Source organism: Eumetopias jubatus, unplaced genomic scaffold (assembly GCF_037043125.1).
Source record: "Eumetopias jubatus isolate StellerSeaLion01/CBP00866 unplaced genomic scaffold, mEumJub1_p1.0 scaffold_12, whole genome shotgun sequence".
Classification (NCBI taxonomy): Eukaryota; Metazoa; Chordata; class Mammalia; order Carnivora; family Otariidae; genus Eumetopias; species Eumetopias jubatus.
This window is the reverse complement of record NW_028274818.1, coordinates 70,929,078-70,946,679: the sequence shown is the minus strand read 5'-3', so window position 1 is coordinate 70,946,679 and position 17,602 is coordinate 70,929,078. Positions and strand designations below refer to the sequence as shown.

General features: G+C 59.7%; 3 protein-coding genes across 5 annotated transcripts; 2 read left to right on the top strand and 1 right to left on the bottom strand.

Annotated features, from left to right (window-relative positions):
• Positions 1-2,285: 2,285 nt before the first annotated feature.
• On the top strand, positions 2,286-3,423 carry PGP (phosphoglycolate phosphatase). Its single transcript, XM_028111916.2, has 2 exons — positions 2,286-2,944; positions 3,053-3,423. The coding sequence occupies exons 1-2, from the start codon at positions 2,305-2,307 to the stop codon at positions 3,376-3,378; spliced, it is 966 nt and encodes a 321-aa protein (XP_027967717.1). The 5' UTR covers positions 2,286-2,304; the 3' UTR covers positions 3,379-3,423.
• A 2,300-nt stretch (positions 3,424-5,723) lies between these two features.
• On the bottom strand, positions 5,724-11,670 carry MLST8 (MTOR associated protein MLST8). Of its 3 annotated transcripts, none has more exons than XM_028111925.2 (9): positions 11,642-11,670; positions 10,945-11,112; positions 10,730-10,781; positions 10,484-10,646; positions 10,031-10,106; positions 9,796-9,948; positions 8,838-8,962; positions 8,573-8,736; positions 5,724-8,425 (listed from the first exon to the last, which is right to left on the bottom strand). In XM_028111925.2, the coding sequence occupies exons 2-9, from the start codon at positions 11,071-11,073 to the stop codon at positions 8,307-8,309; spliced, it is 981 nt and encodes a 326-aa protein (XP_027967726.1). In that variant the 5' UTR covers positions 11,074-11,112; positions 11,642-11,670; the 3' UTR covers positions 5,724-8,306. The 3 variants fall into 3 exon arrangements, with proteins under 3 accessions (XP_027967726.1, XP_027967728.1, XP_027967727.1); XM_028111927.2 differs by having other exon boundaries at positions 10,730-10,778; XM_028111926.2 differs by lacking the exon at positions 11,642-11,670 and adding an exon at positions 11,276-11,622.
• On the top strand, positions 6,359-7,768 carry BRICD5 (BRICHOS domain containing 5). Its single transcript, XM_088017276.1, is given in 5 exon segments — positions 6,359-6,464; positions 6,467-6,700; positions 6,703-7,067; positions 7,141-7,242; positions 7,496-7,768. Coding segments are annotated over 5 exon segments (1,080 nt in total).
• Positions 11,671-17,602: the final 5,932 nt, after the last annotated feature.

Sequence of the window (17,602 nt, the reverse complement as noted above, 5' to 3'; positions counted from 1 at the left end):
AACTACTCACAGGTAGACACTGAGCATCTACTGTGTGTTGGGAACACTTCCTGATCCGTGTGGGGCGCCTCTCCCATCCAGACACAGGGAACCTCACACAAGCTCATCCTCCCCCCGACCCACCGCCCTCACTAAGTGTACCAAGTGCACCATCCCTTCCAGCTGCTGGCAGGACCTTGTCCATAACCACCTCCTCTCTTGTTACAGACCGTTCCACCCTTCCCACGATGCCGGCTCAGTCCCTACAACTCACAGGGGATGTGAAGGCAAACAGGTGTGGCAGAGCTCCACTTTGGAGTCACCTGAGTTTAATCCCAACTCTGCATTGCCCAGCTAGTGACTCTCTGTGGCTCAGTCTCCTCATCCATGAATGGGGACACTAACAGTCCCTGCCTCTTGGGGCTGTCCTGTCATTCAGACAAAGTAATGCAGGTAAGGAGCAGTGTTTGGTGCCTAGATGCTTACTGAGTGCCCAGGAAGCCAAAGCGCCTGGGCAGGTATCGGACAAGCTGGCCCATGGCTGGGCAGCAGCCACCCTTCCCACTCTGGCCAGTGTACCGTATACACTGGATGCTTCTGGGTGGTTGAAAAAGAGTTTGTGATCTGTCAAATCCAGTTCTTCCCAGAGTCAGCTCCACCACCACAACGAAGTGGGAAGACACAGGGAGGAAGGTTCCCCTCGTGGGTAGTGTGTACATCAGGCAGGAACATTCTGCATGCCCTGCCCTTGTGGGCCATGGCCCTTCCAACGTCCTCCAGGAGTTCCCTGGGCCAGGAGAGACCAACAGAAACAAGCTGTGCGTAAATAATCAGGGCGCTAAGGTCACTGACTTTACCTCATGGGCTTGGGGGTGGGGGTGGGGGTGGGGGTGGGGGTGGGGCCGAGCAGACTTTATGGAGACCTGGGGCCCAAGAGAAGAGCAGCGGTTTGACACCCTGTGTTACTGACAATGCTCCCAAACTGGAAACAACACACTGTCCCTCGACTGGAAAACAGACACAGAGAGGTGTATTCTTACAACCGCCCACATGACAATGAAAACACACACACACGCAGAAGGATGGATTTCACAGACGTTATGTTGATCCGCAGAAGCAAGACCCATGGTTGTTCGATCCCGTTGGCGAGACCATCTGGACCGGCAGAGGCGTCTGCGACTCACTCTATGGTGACAGGAGTCAGGGACGTGGCTGGGGGAGGGGGGTCGCTAGTGCCTGGAGGAGGATTGTGAGGGAACTTTCTGGAGCGACGGAAAGATTCTCCAGCTTGACCTGGGTTGTGTTTACACAGGCGTACGGGTATGTAAAAATTCCATCAAGCTGCACACTAAAGACTGACGCACTTTTCTGCGTGTTACGCCTCAATAAAAGTTAACCGTGATACCTAATGATGACGGTAAGAGCTGGGTTCTACGCTGCGTCTCCTTAGACCCTAATCCCGCCGCCTGTAATTACCTGTTCACGTGACCACGAAAGCGCTCCCACCGCCTGTAATTACCTGTTCACGCGACCACTAAGGCGATTCCCATCGCCTTATAATTACGGGTCCACGTGACCACCAAGGCAGTGCCACCGCCTGGTCATTACTAAGGCACCGGGAACAGGGTTTCTGCAAAGGGCTGGAACTGGGAACGCGAGCCTTGCCGGGAAGGAGCCCCGGGCGGGCACTCAGCACCGGCCTTACTCGGTCACGCGCTGGCGCCGTGTCCGCCGCGTGTCCCGGGCGGCGAACACGGCCCGGCGCCGCCCAGGCATAGGTGCGGACGTGACTCCGGCCCCAGGGCGACAGCGGCTCCCCACCCCGCCTACCCCCACGTCCTGCCGCGCTCCTCGCCGCGGAGAAGCCAGCCAATCCGCAGCCGGACCGGCCCGGGGTCACTGCATTAAGGGCCTCCGTCACCTAAGCTGACCACGCGCCACCAATGGGCGAGCCGCCCTGAGGCCGCCAATGAGCAGCAGCCTTACGTCCTGCGCCGGCTCTGGGCTACTTCGCAGCGTTTCCGCAGTGAACGCTCCACTCCGAATGCCGGTTGGCTCCCTGCCAGCCAATCACCGGGGTGCCCCAGGCCCGGCAGCCAATGGTCGCCCGCCTCCCCGCGCCGGGCCGCGACGGTTGGCGCTGAGCTCCCGCAGCCCGCGGGAGGCGTGGGCGGATTGGCGCAGGCAGCGCCCAATGGGCGGCGCGCGCGAGGAGCGGGGCCAATGAGCGCGCCGGGGGCGGTGCGGGCGCGGCGGCGGGCGGCTGCAAGGAGCGGCTGGTGGCGGCGGCGGCGGCGGCGGCGGCGGCCGGTGGCGGCGGCGGCCATGGCGGCGGCGGAGGCCGGCGGTGACGACGCCCGCTGCGTGAGGCTGAGCGCCGAGCGGGCCCAGGCGCTGCTGGCCGACGTGGACACGCTGCTGTTCGACTGCGACGGCGTGCTGTGGCGCGGCGAGACGGCCGTGCCCGGCGCGCCCGAGGCCCTGTCGGCACTGCGGGCCCGCGGCAAGCGCCTCGGTTTCATCACCAACAACAGCAGCAAGACCCGCGAGGCCTACGCCGAGAAGCTGCGGCGCCTGGGCTTCGGCGGCCCCCCGGGGCCCGGCGCCGGCCTCGAGGTCTTCGGCACGGCCTACTGCACCGCGCTCTACCTACGCCAGCGCCTGGCGGGCGCACCGGCCCCCAAGGCCTACGTGCTGGGCAGCGAAGCCCTGGCCACCGAGCTGGAGGCCGTGGGCGTCGCCAGCGTGGGCGTGGGGCCCGAGCCGCTGCTGGGTGACAGCCCCGGCGCCTGGCTGGACGCGCCGCTCGATCCAGACGTGCGCGCCGTCGTGGTGGGCTTTGACCCACACTTCAGCTACATGAAGCTCACCAAGGCGGTGCGCTACCTGCAGCAGCCCGGCTGCTTGCTCGTGGGCACCAACATGGACAACCGGCTCCCGCTCGAGAACGGCCGCTTCATCGCGGGTCCGTGCGGCCCGGGGACGCGGGGGTGGGGGCGGGCCGCGGGCCCCTCCTGTCCTCTGACCCCGGGTGCTCTCCCCCCCCTCCCTCCCCTACCTCTCCGCCCCGCAGGTACCGGCTGTCTGGTCCGAGCCGTGGAGATGGCCACCCAGCGCCAGGCCGACATCATAGGGAAGCCCAGCCGCTTCATATTCGACTGCGTGTCCCAGGAGTACGGCATCAACCCAGAGCGCACCGTCATGGTGGGAGACCGCCTGGACACGGACATCCTCCTGGGCGTCACCTGTGGCCTGAAGACCATCCTGACCCTCACCGGCGTTTCCACTCTAGGGGATGTGAAGAGTAATCAGGAAAGTGACTGCATGTCTAAGAAGAAAATGGTCCCTGACTTCTATGTTGACAGCATAGCTGACCTTTTGCCTGCCCTTCAAGGTTAAAGATTTAGTGTCTTTAATCTCCAGAATAAAATGAATTGAAAACTACTTACCCAAATTAATAGGTGGGGCTTAAGCATCTGCTCAGCTAGGTGGCATCAAAGAGTATGTGTGGAGTCAAGTAAAGGCACTAGTTGTTAACCTTGTAAGTAAACGTTTGGGGGGTGATATTGTTTACAGATGCTTCTATTTGAAGATGCACTTTTGAACCTGGAGGGCATTGTGGGGGTCCTGGGCATTGGATGCCACTGACAAGAACAGGCTTAGCATCTGTCCAGGATTCAGGTAACCTCAGGGTGGTTACCCAGCCTGCTGATGGGACCGAGGCAGGTCTAGGGATGTTAGATGGTTTATTGAAGATTTCATTCAGGGATCGGGCCCCCCCTTACAGGCCAAAGGGGAGGACGGTCTGATGATTTTGACTGTTGTGAGAAACTTGTACAAACAGACCCAGGGCCCATTGGTGCGGTCATCTGCAGATGAGCCTGCTGTAGCATCCCAGCCCCTCACCTGCAGGGTGGGAGTGGAGGACAGCGCTGCTCCCAAGTGCTGTCTCCCTGTCCTTGGGGTGCAGGGTGCTGACCTCACCACCACCACCCCACACTTACTTAAAAACCACTTTGATGTCACAATCAAGTGTCTTGTTCGATTTCAGATACCCAGGGCTGCCACACCTCATTCGTGGTCACGGAGTTCTGTAAACTCAGTTCAGCTAAGCCTCAGCTTTCTCAAATGTGCATTTAAATCCAGCTGATTTGGACTGAGCATATTCTTAGCTGAGCGGCCAAGAGGGTGTGGATGCCTTTGCTGAACTCTGGGCAGCTGTGCAGAGAGCTCAGAGTAGTGTCGGTACCAAAAATTATTTTTTTAAACTTTTGAACAACTTTGTCAAACGGTGGAATTGAATTTTAAGTGTGTTAATTAATAGCTGTGCTCTGTCTCGTAGGGAAAATCCCACCGAAGAAGTCTGCGTGCCCCACAGCCAGCAGCACGGCTAAAGGCATGTGCTGGCCAAGGAATGCCTGTTGCCTTGGGCGCCCTCTGGGTGGGGGAGGAAAGAGGTGTCCCCAAGAACAGGAAATCCTTTTACAAAACATCCAGTCTCTTCCTGTTTTCCTCCCGTACCCTCAGTTGGGGTGGGAGTTAGATGCCAGTGGCCCTTGAGGCCACTTCCTTTGGGTCTGGAGTTCCTTGTCGGAGGCCAGCGGGAAAACTGGCAGGGTCCACCTGCTAGCTGAGGGCTCTTGGCAGAGCGTCCCGGCCTTTTCTCCCTGTTTCCTAAGTTGCTGACCTGATAAGCAGACCGTCCAGCCGCACTTGTAGGGTAGGGCCTGGGAAGCTGTTCCTTTTGGCAGACTCCTTCCCAGCGCCTCACTCTGTACCCAGTGGCATTTCCCACGAGCTTCTCTCCTAGCCCCGGGGTGACTCCTTCCCTTCTTCTCAAAGTACTCATAGCAATAAATGGTGTCTGAACCCACAGCTCTTCTGAGGCCCGGGGTGTCTGGGGTTTGGACTCTGCTGTGGGGCAACGCGAGGGCAGCCAGCGCCTGTGAGGTTGGTGGTGCTGACGTTGGCTCTGCGAGGTCGGCTCAAGGTGGGTCTGGATATTGAGCAGGCCTGTCAGGGCGTTGTCACCCACACCAGGAGCACGCAGCAGGTGCGGCAAGCAGCAACACCTTTCCTGCCGGGCAGCAACCTGGGAGCCCACATGCACCCCATCTCTGCCCCCCATTGCACTGTGTGAACCGAAATGCATATTAAAGTCTCAAATCCGCGCTGACTCTGGCATTCTTTGCCCCTGTTTTGATAGCAGCCTTTGCTGAGACGCTACAGCTGCCTAGCATGGGGCGGGGGGTGCATCTGAGAAGGTGGCGTTCTGGGATTCATTCCAGACCTGGGATGCTGACCACCACGATGCCACTGCATCCCAGGCCCATTACACAGAGGGGTGGGTTCCGAAGAACCAGTAAGACGGCGGCACAAAGGAGAGCAAGAACAGGAGAGGGCCACAGGGTGAAGGGAGTGCAGAACATGCACGTCCTGCGAGCTGCCAGTGCCAGAGGGAGCCCTGACACAAAATCCACAGCATCAAGAAGTCAGAGGTGCAAGCTAGGAGCAGAGGAGGCCATCCTGGGCAGGGGAGGAGCGAGCTGACCTGACTGACTGTCCCAGGGCGTGTGGACATTCCAGTCAGCTGCCAGGAAGCCGTCCTGCTCTCAGTCCCGCGTGCTGCAGACTGCCCATCAGCCCGTCCCGTCTGAGGGGCTGGCAAGTGGCCGGGGGTGCAGGGGAAGGAAGGACAAAGGCAGCATGCACTCCCATACCAATCACTCAGGAAATGCATTTATTTATTTATTTTTTAAAGATTTTATTTGAAAGAGAGCACATGAGAGGGGGGAGGGTCAGAGGGAGAAGCAGACTCCCCGCCGAGCAGGGAGCCCCGTGCGGGACTCAATCCCGGGACTCCAGGATCATGACCTGAGCCGAAGGCAGTCGCTTAACCAACGGAGCCACCCAGGTGCCCGGGAAACACGTTTATTGATGGGCTGCCAGGGGCTGAGCTCTGGGACTCCAGAAATAGCTCAAGACACTGGAACAGCCTCTTGAGGAAAATGGAAGTCTGTCCCCAAACAGACTCTCTAAAGTCGTCCTGCCCGGGGCCTGGGCTGCCCTCCGTGCCAATCCGTGGGACTCGATTTCCTTGACAGCCGTGCTCTTCACCCTTTCGGGCCCCCACACTCCCTGGTCTGCACAGGCTGGGTGTCGGGAGAGCCAGGCACTGTGACAGGCAACCCCCACCCCAAGCAGGGGGGGCTGTCCTGGCTCCAACCCTGGTATCAGGTGGCCAGGCTGGTGGGAAGCAGTGGGGTCAGGAGAGGAGGGAGCTGGGACGGTTCTTTGGCTCATCACAGGTGTACTAAGGTTTCCCTAGCTGACTCCAAGGGGCGGCAGACAATCCGCACATTGTCACCAGGGCTGCAGCATGGAGCAGAGGCACTGCTGTGAGGACAGCCCCGGGCCTGGGCCTGTCCAGGTGAGTGCCTCCAACCACCCAGCGCCCCCTCCCAGGACAGAGACCCAGGGCATGCCTGCGCAGGGGACAGGAGTGCAGGGCCCACCTCGCACACCTCAGCCCCTGCCTTCCTGAGCCAGCCTGCTCCCTGGTCTCTGCTTTAGGCCCCACGGACTGCAGTGCGCCCCCAGGTGAAGGCCAAGCCTGGCCCTGGGGGCTGCAGAGCCCCTGGCCTGCTGCTGCTGGCACTGGCCGCTGCCGGGGCCGTGGCTGGCGGGCTTCTTGGCTTCACTCACAGTCCCCCCAAGGTGAGCTCCTCTGGGGACCTGGCCAGGGCCACAGACAGTGGGAAGGGGAAGGGAAGGCCAGCACCTCCCAGCCCTCCACTGAAGCCAGGGCTCAAAGCAGTGGCAGGAGGACCAGAGGGGTGGGGGGGTCGGAAACCTCACAGTAGAACTTGGGGGGTGGGTGGGTCGGGGGCTGTCCCAGCCTGCCCAGCTAAGCTCTAGCTCCCCGATCTCAGCCTCTGCTGCAGATGCTCCGTCTGACCTTCCCAAGCCCCGGGGCACCCCGATCCAACCAAACTGCTCAGGTGGATGCGGCCAGGAACGTGGCAACCATCTGGGTGACCTCGGCTCAGAGCAACCGCAGCTGGGCAGTGCTGTTCGATGGGCAGAGTGTGAGTGGGCTGGGGGTGTGGCCAGCATCCGAGGATGTTGGTGTGGCCCTGCCTCACCTGCCTGCCTCCCCAGGGCTGCGTCTGTTACCGGCCCTTGGAACACCCGGCCTGCTTCCTCCGCCCGATGGAGCCCCGAGATCGCGAGACCCTGCAGCTGCTGGTGAACATGTCCAGGGTAAGCAGCCCCATGCGGCCAGGCTCCCCAGGCCAGGGGACAGACAAAGGGTCCTGTGTACGGCCCAGGCCTGGGGCGGGCTGCAGCTCTGGTTTCAAGGAACAGAAGGCCTGTCTTCCCTTGACCGAGGCTGCTGACAAGAGTAGAGGGTGGTGCTGGCAGTGGGCCAGACGTCCAGGGATGCACAGGCCCTGCCCCAATCCGGACAGTGCCAGTGCCCCTGTGCCGTGGCCCACCAGAGCCTTCTGTGCAGGGTCAAGGGCCTCCCGGCCCCAGCCAGGACACCCACTCTGCCCAGGAGCTGCTGGTAGTGCAGGGGGGCCGTGAGGTGGACCCTGCCCAGGTGGGGGATTCCGTGCGGTACCTCTGCACGAACACACCCATTTACTGGGCCCGTCGAGCACAGGGTAAGTCGGGGTGGTATCATGAGGCCTGGGCTCCTGCAGAACAGTCTGGGGAGAAGGGGGAGGAGCCCTCTGGGGTTCATGGAGGCCCCTTCCCCCAGGGCCCCGGAGGCAGCGGCTGATCTACCTATGCATCGACATCTGCTTCCCCAGCAACATCTGCGTGTCGGTCTGCTTTTATTACCTCCCAGACTAAGTTCAAGGCCTGGCCAGTCCCCCAGGCCAGCCCCGTCACCAGTCACAGAGGGTGGCTGCCGGCAGGAGCTAATAAACCCTCCACCTGGCCGTAATGGTGTTCTCTGTGACCTCGGGACATAAAATGGGCAGAGTGGGGCAGGGGAGCACTGGCTTGGGGTTGGGCACCAGCCTGGGACCTCCAGGCCCTGTGGATCTAGAATTTCTGGAACAAGTGAAGGTTAGCTCAAGTAGGCTTCTGAGCCTCGTCACATCCACATAAGCAACTGGGAGCTGAGAGAATCCCAGGGCATACTAGCCTGGCCAGTCTAAGCCGGCCGAGGGAGCCAGGGTAGGCCAGGCAGTTCCAGCTGGCCAGGCTAGTAGAGGCTAGCCCATGGAGGTTCACTCTGACCTGGGCAGCTGGGCAGACCTAGTCCGCAGGTGCTCCTTGGACAGCCACCTGAAATCCCAGGGGGGCATGGGCTAGCCCAGCACGCTGTCGTTGAAGGCCAAGCAGACGACAGCTTTCTGGTGGCCGCCATACTCTCTCTTGATCTCTCCCGTCTCCACACACCACAGCCGGGCCAGGTTGTCAGAGGAAGCTGCAGGGAGGGGTGGAGGCAGCAGCTCAGGGCGCAGCCCCAGGCCAGGCCCCACCGGAGGCTGGTTCCCAGGCAGCAGGAGTGCAGGCAGCTGCGGCAGGAACCGGGCTGGCAGCGTGGGGTGGGGGTGGGGGTGGGGGTGCTCACCGGTGACGATGTACTGCGAGTCTCCCGAGAAGGCACAGCCCCACATCCAGCCGCGGGAGGACTCTCCCGGGTTGCTGCTCTTGATGCTGAGCTCTGTCATCAGGGAGAAGTTGGATGTCCTCCAAATCTTGCACGTCTGGTCAGCCGAGCAGGTGGCGAGAAGCCTAGGCGTGGGCGTGAGTGCGGTGTGGGTGCCATCAGCAGCCATGCCCATACTGCACCCCTTTGCCGTGCAAGGACTCCAGCCTCCCGGCCCCGTACGCACGTAGAGTCGGGGCTGAAGCGGCACTGCAAGGCGTAGCGGGTGTGCGCTGGGATCTTGGTCTTGGGGATAAGCTGTGTCACCTCGTCACCAATGCCCCCCGTCAGGTTCCAGACGTAGCAATTCCCCTGCGATTGGAGGGGAGTCATGGGACACCTGAGCCTTCAGCCGGACATGCGGGGAAGAAGGCCCTGGTGGCCAGACCTGGATCCAGGGGCAGCCGTCCCACACAGGGCTGCACACCAGGATCTGGAGGCCAGGGACGTGTGACAGGCACAGCGGGTCCGGGCTGCGGGGAGCACCAGGCAGGCTGAGAGCAGGAGGCCTTCATGCAGAAAGCTGCCGGTCAACAAGATGGAGGCAGGGCATGTCAGTGGGACCAGCGGAGGGCAGTGTGGGGACGCCACGGGACCAGCAATTCGTTGAGGGGTAAGGGACGTCGAAGGGGAGAAAATGAAGCCGGGCGAGAGAGTGGGGCCACCCCGCAGTGTACTGGGGCCACGGCAAGGAGCCAGGGCACCACAGGGTTTGTGCAGGGAATGGTGGGGTCGGGCGGGCGCCGCGGAAGTCTGTGCTGGCGGCTGAGGGAGTGTGGTGTGTGGGTGGAGGGTGTCAGTGAGGAGGGAGGGCAGCCACAGGGAGACTACAGCCGCTGTGTGGGGAGAGGAGGCAAACTTGGGCCCGGAGGAGCCAGGGAGGAGAAGAAAGTCGACACTTGAGAAGTTCTGGAGGTGGGAGTGATGCTCGCTGGCTAAGCTATGGCAGTAGTGAGAGGGGGCGTCAGGAGCAACACCCCGCTTTCTGGCTTTGCTGGCTGGGGTGGAGCTGGAGCCCAGGATGAGGAAGCAGGCCCGGGGGGAGGGGAGGAGCATATGGGGAAAAGCCACGTGCCGGGAATCAGGAAGATCAGGGACCGGGTGCTGAGCTGGCCTCCCCCGGTGCACTCACACCCCGGACTCACGGTGCTGTTGACCGCTGCCATGTAGCTGGCATCGGGGTCAATGTGGGCCGACGTGATGGAGACCTCAGGCTCAGGTATCAGCTGCTCGTTGTGGTCAGTTTTCAAGTCCCAGATGTGGATGGCGCCGCTCTGGTCACCCACAATGAGCTCCGCCTGGGGTGCAGGGGAGGTGAGAGAGGGCAAGTCCCCTGCCCTCCAAAGCCCCACGGTGCCCAGCCCTGTGAGTGCGCCTCACCTGGTTGGGGTGCAGGCACACACAATTAATGGGTGCATTCACCTGGAAGATGCGCTGACACTGCAGGTTCCGGGACCTTTGGGGTGGACACATACGCTCTACTGGACGCTGCTGGCGCCCCCAGACGCTCTTTCCCCTGCTGGTAGCAGCAGCCTTACAAGAGACCCAAGGGAGATTCGGCACCCCCCAGGGGCAGCCCCTCGCCCCGGGTGGGACTCACTCTGATGCCATTCACTCTCCAGAGCTCCCTGTGGTATCAGGCTGAGGCTGGGCTCCTCCGTGTGTGGCTTTACCCCTGCCCTATCCTGCTTTCGTCACCGCCCTCAATAAATCACCCACACAGAAAACCCCGTCTCAGCCTCTGCTTGGAGGGCCCTGGCCTGAGACAGTCCCGGCCTGGCCCCCCACCCCCACACACCCGGCAACAGGCCCCTCCTGCCCAGTGCCACACACCTGAGGTCCCAGATCCGGGCCGTGCAGTCCTCCCCACCCGTGTACATCCAGCGGCCGTCCTCATGGAAGCCCACGGACGCAATGTTCTTGTTGACCCCGTCATAGCTGATGATGGGGTTGGGGTTGTTGGAGCTGAGATCATACATGCGAATGTGCTGGTAACCTAGGGGCACACGCTAAACTGAAGGGTGGCTGTGCCCAGGCGGGCCCACCAGAGATCAGGGGTCGGGTTGAGGGTACAGGTACCTGCAGCAGCGATCATGCTGCGGTCAGGCGTGATCTCCAGTGCGTTCACCTGCTAGGTCTGTTAAGGAGGAGGATAAACAGAGCACTCGAGGCCCCCACCATCTGGCTCGGCTGCTGCATCCTTTCCAGCCCAGGCACCCGTTCCTTTGCCCAGGCTGTTACCCACCCCGCATCCTTCCCAGTACGGCCCTCCCCACCTCCCCACTGGAGGATACAGAGTCCTGATGCTGCACCGTGCGGGTGCAGATCCCACTGTGCGCCTGCCAGAACCGCACTGTGTGGTCGTAGCCTGCAGTGGCCAAGATCACCGGGTCACTGCCCACCGTGCCGGGGGACGTGTTCATGGTGTGAAAGAAGGCTCGGGCCTGCACAGGACGCGACTTCTGAAAGGCAAGGGTCAAAGGTCAGAGCATCTGCAGAGGAGAGGAGTGTGCAGTATTTACGAAATACCCTCTAGGCCCACTCGGTGTTGAGAGATAGGCATTATCATTCCCATTTTAGAGAGGTGGAAACTGAGGCTTAGAGGTTCAGGGGACGCATGACAACCTGCGGACAGCTCCGAACTCCAAGGCGCGTGTTCCGTTCCCCGCTCCACGGACCCGGCCGGGACGCCCCCCCACCCGCAGCCGGCAGGGGGCAGTCACGCCCAGGGCGCCGCTCTGCCGCAGGGGCGGGCCGCGCATGCGCAGGGCCGCGGAACGGCCGGAGAGGAGAGCCTACTGCAGCGGCTGCGCATGCGTAGCAGGCCGGCGGCTAAGCTTGATGGGAGGGGGCGCCCTCTGGCCGGACCCTCCGGCTCCCTGGTGCTCCGCCGACAGCCCTGACTTCGTCCCGCTGGGCCAGCTTCCCCCAGGCGCGCTCTCCCGGCCACTCAGAGGCCGCTTTCTGGCCCTCGTCCCGCGGCCACCGTACCTTACATGCGGCTCTGCGCTCCGCCGCGGCCCAGGACGGCGAGCGGAGCCAGAGCGAATCGATAGAGGCCGCGGCCGAGCGTAGAGTTATCGATGGGCCCTTAAGGCGACACCACGGGACTTACGCGGTGGTGGGGGGGCGAGACCAATGTTCTGGGGCGGGAGGAGCCAGTAGAGGCCTCCATGATGCCTGGCCGCAGCCTTCTCCCCACTTGGGCCCCGCACCCTTCAGACGGCTACCCATTTTCCAGGCTTGGTCCCGAGGCAGGGCCACTCCAGCCCCTCTCCTCCGTCTCCTACCCCCCGCCCCTGGCTAGGATGCACACGTAAGTTGGAGGACGCTCGCCCACTTAACATTTGAATTTCAGGTAAGCAACGATAATTCAAAAAAAAAAAAATTTTTTTTTTTGGTATAAGTATGTCCCATGAGATATACTTATCTTAAAAAGTCACTCGTTGCCTATGGGGAATTCACATGTTACTGGGCATTCTATAGTTTTATTAGCTAGACATGGCAATCCTAGTCTGGGTCCTTTCAGTCCTCTTCAGCTCTGGCCTGCCCCGCTTGTCCGCCCACTCAGCCTCAGTGACCCCTCCAAAACTGGGGTCCCTCATGCCTCCGGTTCCATTCAGCACTCCCACACTCCAGGCACTGTGGCCTCAGCTCCCCCGTGGTTTCTTCCTGCCACGCTTACAAACGCAGCTACACACCCCCTTTCCTTCCTCTGGCTCCTTGACCAAGGCCACAAACCTCCAGGACGCCCCCAGGCCCTGGGTCCCAGGAACCTTCCGCATCTCCCTCCTTCCTTCCCCTCAGCCCCAACCTCCCCCTCCAGCAGGCCCTCTGCGCGGTTCTCACCACCTCTCTGATTCCGGCGTCCTCACTTCTCACTCACCCCTCAGCCCACTGTCATCTTGTGCCCCCAGCGCTCCAGTGAAAATATTACAAGGTCACTGATGGTCTCACACTGACAAACCCGATGCATACTTGTCCTCCTGCGTCTTGACACATCTGCACAGTGCTTGACAGCGCTGCTCCTGGAAGCTCCCCTTGCCCCTCAGCTTCCTGCCAGTCTTTCTCTGCCTTCGCCTAGTGGCTGGTCCCCTCCACAGTTCTGGTCTCTGCACGCCACTCACCCTGAGGGGCTCGTCCGTGCTCTGGAACTTCCAATGCCACCCCTGTTCGGGGGCCTTGCACCCTGTCTCCAGCTCAGATCCGCCTCCCTGGTAGACTTGTCCCTTGAACTCTCCACACAGCTCCACATCCCATGGCCGAAACAGTCCATCATGGACCTCCCCCAAACGGCTTCCCCTTCTTTGTGCCAAGAGGCGTCCATCACCCCCTCTGCCAGAGCGACCTCCTACCCTGCCTCCCTACCCCCACTTTTGCCCCCATCCAGGCTGCCCTTCACATTGCAGAGTGGTCCATTATTTTTATTTTATTTTTTTTTTAAGATTTTATTTATTTAAGAGAGAGACACAGCGAGAGCGGGAACACAAAGCTGGGGGAGTGGGAGAGGGAGAAGCAGGCTTCCCGCTGAGCAGGGAGCCCGATGCAGGGCTCGATCCTAGGATCCTGGGATCATGACCTGCGCCGAAGGCAGATGCTTAACGACTGAGCCCCCAGGCGCCCCCAGAGTGGTCTTTTAAAAACCTAGAAGCCTTCATGGGTCCCCTTTCCCCCGCCAGGCCCCTGGCCCCCCGCCAACCTTGCAGCGTTCTCATCTCTCTACTCTGGAGGCCACGGGCTCCATCCTGCCAGAGTGGGCAACAGTCTTGGGATTCGACCAACACCACACACTCCCTTCTGAGCCATTGCCCTTGCCCGCCGAGGATGCGTTCCCCCAACACCTATTTACATGCCGAACTTAAGAGTGGTCAGCACCTTTGGAGCATTTTGAGGGCTTATTCTGTGGGAAGCATTATGCTGCTGTTTTTTTTTTTAAGATTTTATTTATTTATTTGAGAGAGAGAGAATGAGAGATAGCATGAAAGGGAAGAGGGTCAGAGGGAGAAGCAGACTCCCCGCTGAGCAGGGAGCCCGATGCGGGACTCGATCCCGGGACTCCAGGATCATGACCTGAGCCGAAGGCAGTCGCTTAACCAACTGAGCCACCCAGGCGCCCTGCTGTGTTTGTTTTAATTGAGGTAAAATCCACACACTATGAGATCAACCATTTTTTAAGATTGTTTTTTTTTTTAAGTGCTCTGTGCACCCAATGTAGGGCTTGAATTCATGACCCTGAGATCAAGAGTCACATGCTCTTCCAACTGAGCCAGCCAGGCGCCCCTGAAATGCACCATTTTTTAAGTGAACGAGTCAGTGGCACTTAATACATTCACAGTGCCAGGCAATCATCAGTACCTCTGTCTAGTTCCGGAACATGTTCGTCACCCCAAAGGAAAAACTCTGTGCAGTCTCTCCCCATTACCTCTTCCCACTCAACCTCCCAGCCCCTGGCAAACACCAATCTACTTTCCGTCTCTATGGATTTGCCTGTTCTGGGTATTGCATATAAATGGAATCCTACAGTACATGGCCTTTGTCCCTGGCTTCTCTCGCTGAGCATTGTGTTTTCGAGGTTCATCCAGGTGGTAGCAGGTGTCAGAGCTTCATTCCTTTTTATAGCCGAATAATATTACAGTGTGTGGCTAGACCACATCTTGTTTACCCACTCACCTGCTGATGGACACTTGACTTGTTTTCACTTTTTGGCTATTAGGAATTAATACTGCTGTGAAGGTTCCTGCACCCAAGTGTCTTTTGGAGCACATGTTCTCATGTCTCTGTATACTAGGAGTGGAATTGCTGGGTCACATGGTAACTGTCTGTTTAACTTCTTGAGGAACCGTCAGGCCATGCTGAACGTTTTCCTGCATTATGCATCAGGTCTTCATACTGGCTCTGCCGAGGAGAAACCACCCTCATTTTGGAGACAAGGAAACTGAGGCTCAGAGATGTCGAGTCATACGTTCCAGGGCACACAGCTGGAACAGAACAGAACCTATCGTGCCGGCTCTAGGACTTCTTGAGCCCTCCTAGGCCATTGCCTTCAGCCAACAGAGTGAATCCAGCTCCCCGCTGACCTTGCCCCTTCTGGGCAGCCCCGACACCTTGCATGTCCTTCTCAAACTCCTCTCTGAGTGCTGGAGCTCTGCCGGGCTCAGAGGCAGCTCTGGGAGGGCCAGACAAATATGTGTGGTCGCAATGCTGGGAGAGTAAGAGCTCTGTGCACCCCAGCACCTGAAGGACATCCAGAGCAGTGTGAAGCCACCAAGGAGCCTGAGGGCAGGAGAGAGGGGTGGGGCTAAGGGAAGGCTGGAGGATGCCACGTGTCTGTGGGTCCCACCTTCGTCCCAGAGGCCAGGCCCTGGGCTGTTGACCTTTCCTGTGGGGCTCTGGATAGAGCCCGGGGGCCGCACGTGTCCTATGCCTAGGGCTAACGGACGGACCGGGCGGGCCTCCCCACCCAGCCTGAGCTGCTCCAGCATCACTGCTGGACAGGAAGAGGGGCCAGGACGCATGTTTGTCGATCCCCTTTTAGGGACCAAGCACCAGCTGAGCGCTTTACCGAGGTGGTGTGCATGAGAATGATGGTAACTATGGCAGCTGAATGCCGTGTGCCCCCCGCAGCCCATGGGGGGTGCATTCCGTCATCCCCATTTCATACGTAAGGGGCCGGGCATCAGGGCTCTGGGGGGCTGGGAGGGGCACCAGGGAGGAGCACCAGGGGCAGCTCCAGCTGCTGGGCAGGAGCAGGGGCTGCGCAGGCCCCCAGCAGAGACGTCCATGCAGCTGGGAAGGGGGCCAGCCTGGGCTGCAGTGAAGCAGCCGCCAGCCCTACTCCAGCCAAGCTCGGCAACTCTGCTGGCTCAGCAGCCCCTCCTCCCGGGATCCTCGGAGGCCTGACTTCCTGGAGGGCTGCCCAAGTCCCACGCCTCTGCATCTTCATCCCCCAGCCCGAGTGAGCGGCTGGCCTGCCATGCCAAACCCCCTCCTCAGGCTGGGGGGACTGCAGGCAAATGCACATCTCTGTTTTCATGTGGACCCTCCCATCAGCCCTGGGCTGCCGGCAGAGCTGCTGGCCCATTTTACAGATGAGGCAGCTGAGTGTCAGGGCTCGTCCAAAGTTGCTGGGCTCGCTGGTAGTGGATCTAGGACTTCTTGAGCACTCCTAGGCCATTACCTTCATCCAACTGAGTGAATCCAGCAGAATGTGCACAGCTTCTCTTCCCAGGTCTGTGTTCCTGAAGATGGACTCCACAGAAGGTACCCCCTTGTAGGTCTGGGGAGTGACTATGGGGTGCCTATTTGTGGGGTATGGACAGAGCTGGAGGTGGGGCGGCTGCAGTTGGGGCCAGTTCATTACCCTGAGGAATTAGAGAATTCTAATTTGGAACTTGGCCTCTCAGGACACGATGAAGGTATTTTTGTGCAGGTAGGAGGATAGGACATGTTTTACTTAATGAGTTATTAGCATGGTTTATGACATTTAAATATCTCGACATTTGGTGTGTGGGCCTCTGTTTTGTACCCTTGCCCCAGGCCCTGCAAATGTTAGGTTCAGGCCAGAGTAGTTTCCCTTAGTCAGCCAAAACATAAAAATAATGGTCAGGACAATAGCTAGCTTTTTGTTTGTATCCTTTGTAATGCTTCTTGTGTGCCAGGCACACTGCTAGGCTCCACATATGCAAAGATGAGGAAAATATAGCCCCTCCAGGTACAGAGAGCCGAGAATATCACCATACCCACAGAAGCCACTTGCTGAGCACTTAACGAAGCTCTGCAGCAAGGTGCTTTATGGATACCATCACAAGTAATCCTTGAACAACTTACGGAAATCTCTCATTCTCACCCCCATTTTACAGAAGGGAAACCAAGGCTCAGAAAGACAAAGTGACCAGAAGAACAAACCCAGTAAGAGGCAGAACTGGGACAAATGCCAAGGTGAGTGTGGGTTCAAAGCTCAGACTCATGACTTTGAGATTCTAGGACCTTAGGCCGGTCACTTGGCTTCTCTGAGCCTCAGTTTCTTCATCTGTAAAATGGGCACAGTAAATATGAAGTGACCAGCATGGTGCCTGAACCAGCAGATGCCCGGGAAGTGGTCACGATAAAGGATGGGAGGGAAGGGCCTTTGTGTTTAGTTTAGGGACCCCACATCACCCCCTAGAAGCCCAGCATGTGCTGGGAGACCTAAGCTTGCTCCCTAAACTCCAAGGAAGACCCTATAGTGGGGGGGGGATTAGCTGCCTGGATCAGGGGATCCTAGTGCCTGCTGCTTCCCAGCCCCCCCAACCCGGTCACCTTCCTCCTGGACCTGCTTGATGGTCTGGCTGTAGGAAGAGGGGTGTCAGGCCATCATATGTGCAGACCCCTCCAAAAGCTCTTGACAGCCTTGCCCTGGTGAGGTGATGATCTGCCCCTCCCTGCAAATGAGGAAAGTGAGCCTGAGCCAGAACTCAGACCCCCACCCATCTGTCTGTAGAGTACTGCAGCCACAAGGGTGAAGGCCCGAGGCCCAGGAGGTCAGAGGGGTGAGACCTCTGTGCATGTGTATGTGTGTGTGTATGCACCCGTACCTGTGTGTGTGGTGCCCGCAGGGGAGCATGAGGGAGTGGGAACTGGTCAGAGTCTGTGGAGCAGGAGTGTCCTGCCCCAGGACCGCCAGGGTCTGTGGCTGGAGGCTGGAGGGTTAACAGACTTGGTGGGGGATCAGATTGGTGCTGGGCAAGACTGTGACCCCGTGGGTGCTGGGGATGAGGGGTTGAGCCCCTATGGGTGGTAGGCTTGTGGGGCTGCACCCCAGCGGGTGCTAGGGGACGGCACTGGGGGCAGGGTTCAGGTTGAGGCTGGGGGGCAGGGAGCTGTTGCCCTGCATTGTTTATGGAGAAAGCTGGAGGCTGCAGGGGAAGAAGCAGCAGTTGGGGGTGGGGGTGCGGGTTCCCTGACACCGAATTC